Genomic DNA, 11,397 nt, shown 5'->3' with positions numbered 1-11,397 from the left:
CATCTTTTACATATTGAAATCTGTTTCCCTATTTTCAGTGTTTTAGCTTTGATTTACTTTTGTGACTTCCCTATCTGGGATGATATCTGGTTGCTCTGTCCTGTGTTCTAGTCTTGGGTTGTTATCTGATGTTACTGATTTTCTAACCTGAGGACTCCCTTTAGTATTTCTTGTAATTTTAGTTTGGTTTTTGCAAATTCCCTAAACTTCTGTTTATTGGGAAATGCCCTAATTTCACCATCCTATTTGAGAGACAGTTTTGCTGGATGTGTAATTCTTGACTAGCAGTTTTGTTTTTTTTTTTTTCCTTCAAGGCTTTATATATGTCATCCCATTGCCTTCTTACCTGCATGGTTTCTGCTGAGTAGTCCGAGCATATTCTTATTGACTCTCCTTTGTAGATGACTTTTCATTTATCCCCAGCCACTCTTGAAATTCCCTGTTTACCTCTGGTTTTGGCAAGTTCGATTATAATATGTCTTAGTGACTTTCTTTTGGGAGCTACCTTATGTGGGGTTCGGTGAGCATCTTGGATAGATATCTTGTCATCTTTCATGATATCAGGGAACTTTTCTGCCAACAAATCTTCAACAGTTCTCTCTGTATTTTCTGTTATCCCTGCCCACCCTACCCCCACCCCCCGGTACTCCAACGCTCGTAGTTTATTCCTCTTGATAGAGTCCCACATAATTCTTAGGGATTCTTCATTTTTTTAAATCGTTTTATCTGATTTTTCCTCAAATAATTTGGTGTCAAGTGCTTTATCTTCAGTATCACTAATTCTGACTTCCATTGCCTCAATTCTGCTCCTATGACTTTCTATTGAGTTGTCTAATTCTGAAATTTTATCATTAGTCTTCTGGATTTCTGATTGCTATCTCTCTGTGGATTCTTGCAGCCTGTTAAATTTTTCACTATGCTCTCCTCTAATCTTTTTAATTTCCTGTGTTGCGTGTTCTGCGTTTTGCTTAATTTCCTTCCTAATTTCTTGAAGAGTTCTGTATGTTAATCTTTTGTATTCTGCCTCTGGTAATGCCAGGAAGTTTTCCTCTACTGGAAAATTTCTAGATTCTTTATTTTGGAAGTTTGCTGAAGCCATCATGGATTGCCTCTTTATGTGATTTGATATTGACTGTTGTCTCTGAGTCATCAAGAAGTTATTATATTTATTTATTTTTTGTTTGCTTACTGTGTCCTAGCTTCTTGTTTTGTTTTGATATGCCCAAATAGGCTGCTCATATGAGCTAGTTTGATTATTGGCACCTTTGAAGCTCTGATGTCCTGCCACCAGGTGGTTAGATCTATTACTAGGTATGTGAGCTCAGGAGTCTGCCTACTCCTCCTGTCTGGATTCAGCTCAGGTGCCCAGGTAGATAGCCATCAAGTGTGTGACATAGGCTCTCACTTACAGTCCTAGACAGGTGTGGGTGATTGGTGTAGGCACAGGCATCAGACTGCAGCAGGGGGACACACTCTGAGCAAGGCAGGGGGCTGATGGCTGCCCCTGAGTGTCCAGGAGGAAGGCGTGTCCCTGTTCCCTACAGCACTAGGTAGGTGAGTTTTGCAGCCAGATTATGAGCACCTAATGCTGTTGGCTATAAGGACTGGGGGGCAACTCTTATTCATGGGCCCCTATTGCAGGTAGCTAGGTGGCGTGGGTGGAGCCACCAGTCCTCAGGCCACTTATGTGGGTAGGTGAAGACCCTGCTTAATGGGCAGAGCAGTGTCAAATGTCAGGAACCTGCCACTTCACAGCTGAAACAGTTGAAGTTAGAGTTCCGATATATACCCCGTTGTACTGCAGGAATGAGGCCCTATGCTGTTGACATAAGCCCACACAAGCCTGTGCAGGGGGAAAGGTACTCAAAGTCTGTGGATCCCTTATGCCTGTGCCTAGGCAAAGGAGCTGTGCCTACCCTCGGTTCCTGGCTTAGGGGAGCTGGCTGTTTATTTTTTCCCGTTTGTTAATTTGTTCAGTGTTCAAGGCAGGGAGAATGGCTCTGGGTGTGTGACAGATCCTATTTCTGGCCCAGGGGACTTGGCAATTGCTGAAGCCAGTCCGGGACCCAGTGCAGAGCAGGGAGTGGGGAGGTAAATGGGAGAGAGGTTTTTCCCTAAGGGGGGTGTTTTTAATCCATGTGGTAAGCCGTACGGAAGTACTTATCTTTTGCCAATGAGAGCTGCTTCTCACTGGTTCTGGGTGGCCATGTAGACTCTCTGGTGCTGGGTCTCTCCCAGTGCAGAAAACGTGCCTCCAGAGCATGGCCGCTTGCCTGCCTCACACTCACCTCTGAGCTAATCAGACCTGAAGGGCTCAGGCTCTCACTGGGTCAGGTCTGGCAACTCCTCGCTGCTTCCGAACTGTCTCTCCCTCCCCCTGCCACTCTGTCTGTTTCCTCCGCTCTGCCTTTGATGTTCAGGGCTCCCAGATTGCCATATATAATCGAATCACTTGTTTACCTGGGTCTTTTTTGTAAGAGGGTCCACCAGAAGTGTCTGACTACTGCCATATTGGCCCTGCCTCCTGGTTTTAGTCTTTATAACCAATAAAATGGATTTGAAATGGAAACCAAATTGACCTTGAATCACAAGAGTGTAAATATGGTACACCTCATGATTGAATAGGACAACCGAGTGTGTTGATTTATACTCTGCCCCAAAGAAACAGATAGAGTAGAAGAAACCCTGAATATTAAAAGCTGCTTTCTATATAGAAATCTACTAATGTATGAATAAATGTAAGATAAAGAGAATTTGGGTGAGGATAAGAGGAAAAACAAAATTTTCTTGTCATGATGTGCTATAGACAATCCAATGGGAAGAATACAAATGATACTTCCTATTGTGGGTTTCAGAATTTATAAAGGGTCAATGTATATGATAAAAGGAAACCTTGCTCATCTTGACATCTGGAGGAACTCTATTTCTTCTAAAAGCAAAACATTTTTTTAGATTCATTCATTTTTGTTTTTATTTTGTTTTTTACAATTCAGTGGTTTTTAGCATATTCATAAGGCTACGCAACCATCATCGGTGTCTAATTCCAGAACATTTTCATCACCCCCAAAAGAAATCCCATACCCATTAGCAGTTGCTCCCCATCCCTCCCCTTCATCCAGCCCCTGGCAGTCACTAGTCTACTTTCTGTCTCTGTGAATTTGCTTGTTCTGGACATTTCATATAAATGGAATCATACAATAACTGGCCGTTTGTGTCTGGCTTCTTTTACTTATCATAATGCTTTTAAGGTTCATCCATGTTGTAGAGTGTAGCAGTATTTTATCCTTTTTATGGCTGAATAACATTCCATTGTATGGATATACCACATTTTTTTTTATCCCTTCGTCAGTTGATATGGAGATTTGGATTGTTCATATTTTGGGGCTATTATGAATAATGTTGTTGCGGACATTCAGATTCAAGAAGTTTGGTGTGAACGTATGTTTTCAATTCTTTTAGGCATATGCGTAGGAGTGGAATAGCTGGGCATATGGAAGCTCTATGTTTAACTTTTTGAGGAACTGTCAAACTGTTTTCCACAGTGGGTGAACCATTTTACAGTCCCACCAGCAATGCATCAGGATTCCAGTGTCTCCACATCCTCAGCAACACTTGCAATTATCTATCTCTTTGATTATAGCCATCCTACCACCACCACCAGTTGCTGTTGAGTTGATTCCAACTACTGGAGACTCCATGTGTGTCAGAGTAGAACTGTGCCCTATAGGCTTTTCAAGTGGTTTTTCACTGTGGTTTTGATTTGCATTTCACTAGTGACTAATGATATTGAGAAAACATTTTTTAAAACTGGTAATTTTATCTCTGAAAGTGAAAGAAACCATGAGAACTGAGATTTAATTCTTCTAAACAAAAGAGAATTAAGTGGTGATGAAAGTGACTGGAGTCTTAGCTGAAATAAGTTATGTCTTCTTGGAATTCAGACAGCAAGGGGAGGGAATGCTGGGATTGTTGGATGTGTACGTAAGACTAAGGAAAGTAGAATCTAAAAAGTTCAGATAAAAGATGGGCATGATTCTGTTTCTGGGACTCTTAATAGGAATATAGCCCACATGTGATAGAAGTTTTTGAAAGGCTTAGTTCTTCATATATAATGACAGACTATCCCCTGTGGAACGAATATGAAGATGCATCTCCTGAGACCTGTTTACCAGTACAGGGAGCTCTTCATTAAGCTCATATCAACAAAGAGTGTGTACAATAAATATAAGTAATGTCAGTAGTAAGAGGGAAATATTGGAAGATTAGAATGGGATTAGGAACCCTGGTGACACAGTGGTTAAGCACTCGGCTACTAACTGAAAGGTCAGTGGTTTGAACCCACCAGCAGCTCTGTGGGAGAAAAGACCTGGCAATCTGCTCCTGTAAAGATTACAGCTTAGGAAACCCTATGGGGCAGTTCTACTCTGTCTTACAGGGTCACTATGAGTTAGAATCGACTTGACAGCACACATCAACATAATGAGATTATAAGAATAATATCAAGAAGATAAATCTTAAAGACTTGAGAAATGTGCCAGAGACTCCAAAAAGGACTTTTTAAAAGCTATTGTGAGTAAGGATCACTGATTAGGGTAAGATGGTTTGATATTAGCTGGTGTTGAAAGAAAAAGAGAGAAAAATAAAATAAAACTACTAAACCTGACATCTACCTCTGTCTTTTCCAGCAAATAACATAGAAATAAAAATGGGAAGGGCAGAACATGTGTTAGGGGGACACATGGAGCCTCAGATAAGTGAGCTTTCAGTTCTAAATTTCCAGGCTCAGATGAACTATACCCCAAAGGCACCCTTTTATCCATAATATCATGTCCGTACTTCTGAACTTAACATTCAACAGACTGTACAATCAGACCCCCACTCTATCAGTCTATATAAGTCACTCTCGTTTGGTGACAAGATTTGAGTTTCAAACTGGCTGAAATCCTGAGGGGGAAAAGATATTGGATGGCTAGGTGTAGAAATAAAGAAAATAGAAGATTTGCAGCTATGTAGCCAGACCTCCCAGGAACCCAGGAAAAGCCGAATGACTCAGCCTATAAACAGTAAAGGTGGCACCGTCTCATGTCTGGAGATGAGAACTGGCATGTCACCTGAGACTAGAAGCTGCTCCAGCAGCCACATTATCCTGGTGATCTCCTCAGAGAAGGGGATCAGGCATGTCCATACTGTTCCACTATCACTATAATTCAGCTTTTCTTTTCCTCTTTGCTTTCTGTGTTTTCACTTCCACTTTGCAACCACCTCCCCAATCGCCTGACTCTGCAGTTCAAATCCCAAAATAAACAGCCTCAATTGACCCAGCTTATTGCCATTGTCCCCATTTGGACAGAGGTTTTAGGCCAGGATATCTCAAAGTCACTGGCCTCATATTGATGGGCTGCCCTTGTGGTTTTTACCTGTGGTCTCATCAGCTTTGGCCAAGAATGTGGCAGGTTACATGGTGCCACCATAGCCACCCATGTTTAAGGACCCGCTTCAGACTACTCTAAGCAGGGGCTACAAAGATGGCAGCCTCTCAGTGAACCTGTCCAGTTCATGGGCCAAATTTACGATCTACCTCTTCCCAGTATAAATCCTCAACTCTTGGCTGGTCTAGCTTCACTAACTCCCAAACGCAAGATTTACTCATTCATTCACTCATTCATCCATTCAATATTTATTATGCCTACTATTTTTCTAGAACTGGAAGTATACAAATGTATAAGCTATAACGCTTATCTTTTAGGAGTTCATAGCCTAATGAAGGAGACACATAAATAACTCACTGTGATGTATGTTAAAATAGAGGCACAAATGTGGTACTGTGAGAACACCAGGAAGGGCGTCACCCACTCATCTTGTGAGGAGGAAAGGAGATGGAAGAGGGCCACCGGATTGAGAGTTGGAGGATGAGTAGGAGCCCCTCATCACAGCAGGAGAGGACGTGGATAGTTCAACACAGCTGGAGTCTAGGGGCTGTGGAGAGCAGCCATGTGGGGAAGGGTTGTCACACTGTTCATTTTACTGTCTCTTTGCTTGCCCAGACTCTATACACACCTGGAGTTCTCTTGGTCATAGAACATTTTCCTTGTTGACTCTGACTCACAGTTTTGATCTTCAGGATATAATTTCCTCTGGTAGGGCTGCCTGGTGAGGCTGCTGCTACCATCATCTCACAGCTGAAGGCCCCTTGCTAAGACCAGAGAATAAATGTGTGTTTTCAAGCCTTTTGCATTAAAAAAAAAAAAAAATTCTTGATTATAACTGCAAAAAATTATTCTGTTTTAAGTAAATAGCAAGTCTAAGAAAAACTGTTTAGAAATAAAACACACTAAATGCAATAAAATAAGTCCTTAGGATACCTAGACAGGTATCTTGGCTTAACCAATTCCAAATGCTATTATTTTTGCCTTTTTCCTTAATTAAGTCAATTCATGACTAAGAAAGCATTTCCCCTGTCCTCACACCCAGATCCTTCCCTTCATACCAAAGCTCCTCTGGCCTCTTTGTCTCCTCGCTTTGACACCAGCCACCATCCTAAAATACAGGAAGCTTGGTTTCCTTGGCAGTTGGGCAGGCAGAGTCTTCTCCACTGCCTCTTTGGCTGAAAGCCATGTCCCCTCTCTGTCCATTTTTGAGGAAAGTCCGTCTGTCTGTGAGGAGCTACAGATGAGCCTTGGAAGGGAAGGAAGGGAGTGAGATAAAGGAAAACAAAGTAAGAGAGAAAACTCCTCTGTCTTCTCTCCTATTCCTCCTCCAGTGATTTTCTGCCTCAGTTTCCTTCAGTTATCTAGATTGTACACATGGTCCAAACCTTGGACCTACTTTCCCCCAGTTCAAAAGAAAATAGCTGTTCTTCTCAGAATATTATTTACATATTCTTTTCTTTCCCTTAAAACCTATCAGGCTTCCCTGATAGATTTCAGAGCTTCAGAACCCAAACGTGAACAAGTGTGTACTTGTTTCAACGCCCCTTCCATTTCCGTATCTTACCCAACGTAAGTTTCACCTCCTCTGTGGCACCTTTCCTATCCATGCCAGCCTACCTTCATTTTATTTCCCATTTTAAAATTCCTGTGGTGTTAACTACACATACGTCTCATTTTGACATTCAATTACATAATGCCTTGAGTAATTTAACCACTCGGTGTGAAAATCTTGTCCCCTCTAGAGATTATAGACTGGGGGAAATCATGCATTTTTTTCTTCTTTTGTTTACCCCCCAAGCCCACCCCCATAGCCCCTCCACACAGTGTTGTGGACAGAGTAGGTGTTGAACAAACTCTTGCTAGAAATGAAATTAATCCAATACATGTCAGAGCTATACCTTACTTAGCCTTGTGATAGACACTGGCTTCATCAACCCTTCTTTCCTTCTCTCGAATAGAAACTAAAGACAAGATCCTGGTGGTGAAAGTGACAGAGTTAATTTACCCTTAATTCTGCTAGTTGGATTTCTTTAGATCCTGACATTATCCAACTCACATGATGGTCAGAAAGCCTACCCTCTGGAAGGTACAGTGAAGGGAGAGAACCAGGAACTAAGGAGCAAGGCAAACCAGCTCTGCCCTCTGCTGCTTACTGGCCCTGTGAACTTGGACAAGCCCTAAACCTCTCTAAGCCTCAGTCTTTTCATCTGTGGTTGAAGGAGACCCTCACCACCTCCTTCCCCCTACTTCAGAGGGATGTTTTACAATTCAGATGATCTCCAAATGTGACATTACCATACTCCAAAACTAATCAAGTACTATGTTAATGCAAGGGATTCTTATTTGCATCCTGCCAATAATAATAACATAGTAATAATCCTAGTGGCTAACACTTACTGGGTGCTTACTGTGTTCCAGCACTGTTCTAAGAATTTTACACTATCACCTCATTTAATGCTCACATCATCCCTGTGATGTAGGAACTACTATGATCCCTATTTTGCAGATGAAGGAACTGAGACACAGAGAGTTTACCTAACTTGCTCAAGATCTCCCAGCTAGTAAGTGGCAGAGCCAGGACACAAACCTAGGCAGAATGGCTATGAGGTATCTCTGGCTGTTGTGAAGGGGAAGGGGAGCTTGGGATGAAGGGGCATGAGAGTAAATGTAATCCAATAACTTAAGTCCGTCTTTTGGGGGCAGCAAACAAAGGAGAAGGTGAAGCTTCTGATTCAGCTGGCTGATAGCTTTGTGGAAAAAGGCCATATTCATGCCACAGAGATCAGGAAATGGGTGACCACGGTGGACAAGCACTACAGGGACTTCTCCTTGAGGATGGGGAAGTATCGGTACTCCCTGGAGAAAGCCTTAGGAGTCAACACAGAGGTAGGTGTGGAGTCTTACGCATCAGGATCACTGCCTTCACCACCATAAAAGAAAACGCTCTCTGGGCCTGGGCCCTGCCTAGGGTCTGCAGAGCAGTCCTTCTGAGCTGTTAACCTCTGAAGCATTCACCTTGTGTGGTTTTTCTAGTGGAGGGGATGGGCTTTGCTGAGCCAGTCACCTCCAGTCCCCCATGACTAATGCCATATATATTGCAAAAATGGCTGCTAGAAATGGCCTATGGCCGCAGAACGGAGTTTTTGCTCTGTGTAAAAGTCGCTGTTACCGTTGAGGACTAAACCCTTTATCTTGGTTTTATCAGTACATCTTCTATGCAATTAATCAGCAAATGATTAGAATCCTATGTATATATAATAGTGCTCTTTCTAGAATAAGGGGTTCAAGTTGTGCAAAGGCTTTTTGACGCTTCAACTGAAAACAGGTACTATTTGCTAATAAAGGGAGGGAAGATTGACTTTTAATCTCTTCTTTATAATAGGGGTCAGTAACCTATGAATTAAAAGCTAAATACAGTCTGGCAATTTAATCCTAGGATTTCTAATTCTTCAATCTTTAAATAGGCTGATGCTCTGATGAAGAGCGGCCTAGAGAGTAAGGTGGTCAAATCACTAAAAACTGAGGCAGTTAACATCTTCCCCAGGCTTTAATCTGTCAGGTTTTTTTTTACCCCCCTAGAGGTTGCTGTCATATAGAAGGACCAAATGATGTTAGAAATAAGCAGGGATGAGCAATTAGAAAAGTTAATAATTGTTTTATCATTTAGCTTTCTATTTCCAAGGGGAATTGCTTATGTTAATAAAAACATTTGCCTCAATTATTTTCCCTGGACAAATGAAAGTTTCCTATGTCTTTATGCATTTCTGTTTCACATCTATTTTAATGGTTATGAATCAATCTCAGACTAATTTGTGTGTCTGTGTTTGGATTTAATCAGAACAGAAGGCCTTGGGGAAATAGATGCATAATTATCAAATGTGCTCATTGTTTTTTCTCGCTGTGGATATTAGCCCTGTACATTTGACCGTGTATCTTATATGTCTTTCTTATTTGAAAAGAAAAATTCATCCCCTGAAGAAGAGTGAGTGTGGGTAGCAGTATGTGGGGTTCTGTCCATTTTTCTCATCCTTCTCAATCATTCTATCCTTGCTCTGTTTTTCCCCTTTACCACCTCCCCCAATTCTGCTGAGTTAACTCTCCCAGAGCATCCCCAAGGTGACCTTTATATCTCTGTCTGTAGGATAACAAGGACCTGGAGCTGGACATCATCCCAGCAAGCCTTTCAGATCGTGAGGTCAAGCTACGGGACGCCAACCACGAAGTCAATGAAGAGAAGCGGAAGTCAGCCCGGAAGAAAGAGTAAGTGTCGGGGAGCTTCCACCATGACTAGCAGGCTCCTTGTGACTCTGCTTGGTTTTCACCACCATCTGTCCCTTTTGACATCTTAATGACCACCTACATAGGTTGGGCTAGACAGACATGAAGTTCCTGTCAAGTAGATGAGTCCCCTGTGAAAACTTTTAAGTGTCTCCAATTCTGTCTTTTCACCAGAGTTCTCTTGGTGTATCACTAACTTCATAGAGAAAACCTTCTCCTGGATTATCAAACTTCATATCACAGTCTCTAAAGTCAGCATAGATCAAACCAAATATTTTTTCTCTCCCTCCAAATTTAGTTCTTTCTCCTCATTTCCTAATTCCCATCAATAGTGTCACCATCCTTCTAGTTTCCCAGACTTGAAGCTATGAAGTAAGCTTTGACTATCCCTTCACCCCTTGTGTCGAATCAGTCACCAATTCTTGTCAATTCTTCAAAGTTTCTCTTGCCTCAGCCCTCATCACCGGACGTCTGGATTATTTCAGAAACTTCCCCTGGTCCTCCTGTTCCCAGTTCCTGCCCAGTTTACCTCTACAGTGAAGCCAAGTTTGCTTTTCTGAACTAACATTTTATTATTGCTTATACTAATACTGTTCCTACCACCACCACCTAACTGTTTTTTAGGGGCTAAACATTATATAAGTGCCTTACACATATTTTTTTATTCTATCTTCCCATCAATTAGCTCAGGTACTTATTATTACTCTCATTGTGCAGATCAGAAGTAGGACTTAGAAAACCTAAGCATCTTGCCCCAAACCACACAGATAGTAAGTACTGGAGCCAGAATTCAAACCTAGTTCTGGCTGACTCTTTACTGCTATGTATGCTGTGACTCATTGCCATTGTATCTCTACCCTGCTCCAAATTTTAAGTGGCTTCATACTGCCCGCAGGATAAACGTCAGACTCTCAAGTCAGTATCATTTGACCTCACCCGAGCCAATCTTATTTCAAAGTAATTTCCAACTGAAATGACACACTTCAGTCAGATCACTTTCATTAACTCCTTTCAGGCCTAAAAAATAAGTTGAATACCATTACTCATTCGGTATTCTTAACCTGGAAGTCTTCTCCTTTTTGTCCCTTCCTTTCCCTCCTCTTCCATTCACTTTCCTTTCCATTCCTTCCTTTCCCCCTCCCCCTTTTTTTTCCTTTCCATTTGGTTTTATTTTGCCCTTCTTTGTATCCTATCTATTCTTTGAAATCCAGCTCACATCATACGCTCTTATGAATCCTTTATCTGCAGCCTCCACTGGCATTGGTCCTCCCTTTTCTGAACTTCTACACTCCTTTTCTGTGCTGTTTCACATTTTGCTTATTCAAACTGATTTCTGATCATGTCTCTCTAACTAGATCATAAACTTCTTGATGTATATAAAATAGACCTTGTATGAACCAAGGGAATAGAAGAGTGATGAAGGTATCATGATTGATCAAGAACAGCTTGAGGAATATAATTGAATGTGGAGATTGAGGCCTGGGGAAGGGCAAGAAGTTATCTAAAATGATGCAACAAATCAGGAGAGGCTCTGGAACCATAACACCAGTTTTCTTACTTGAAGTTGGGGGATTTACCTCTGGGCCAGAAGAAAGTAAGTCAGGCTTTGGGAGGTGCTCCAATGCAAGATGGACCCTCCCTGACTTGGTCTAGGTGTTTAGATTTCAAAGAGTCTTTCCCTAGTGGGAGC

At 41.8% G+C, this 11,397-nt stretch overlaps 1 protein-coding gene across 1 annotated transcript in view; it reads left to right on the top strand.

Moving 5' to 3' along the window:
• KALRN (kalirin RhoGEF kinase) overlaps nucleotides 1–11,397 on the top strand; it is a 789,193-nt gene that overhangs the window by 511,927 nt on the left and 265,869 nt on the right. Inside the window, exons 22-23 of the mRNA XM_023728788.1 lie at nucleotides 8,133–8,315; nucleotides 9,571–9,689. Of these exons, the coding sequence (XP_023584556.1) occupies nucleotides 8,133–8,315; nucleotides 9,571–9,689 (302 nt within the window). The remainder of the gene's footprint in view (nucleotides 1–8,132; nucleotides 8,316–9,570; nucleotides 9,690–11,397) is intronic.

Source organism: Trichechus manatus, unplaced genomic scaffold, assembly GCF_000243295.1.
Source record: "Trichechus manatus latirostris isolate Lorelei unplaced genomic scaffold, TriManLat1.0 scaffold00026, whole genome shotgun sequence".
Classification (NCBI taxonomy): domain Eukaryota; kingdom Metazoa; phylum Chordata; class Mammalia; order Sirenia; family Trichechidae; genus Trichechus; species Trichechus manatus.
This window is presented reverse-complemented; position numbering and strand designations above follow the sequence as displayed.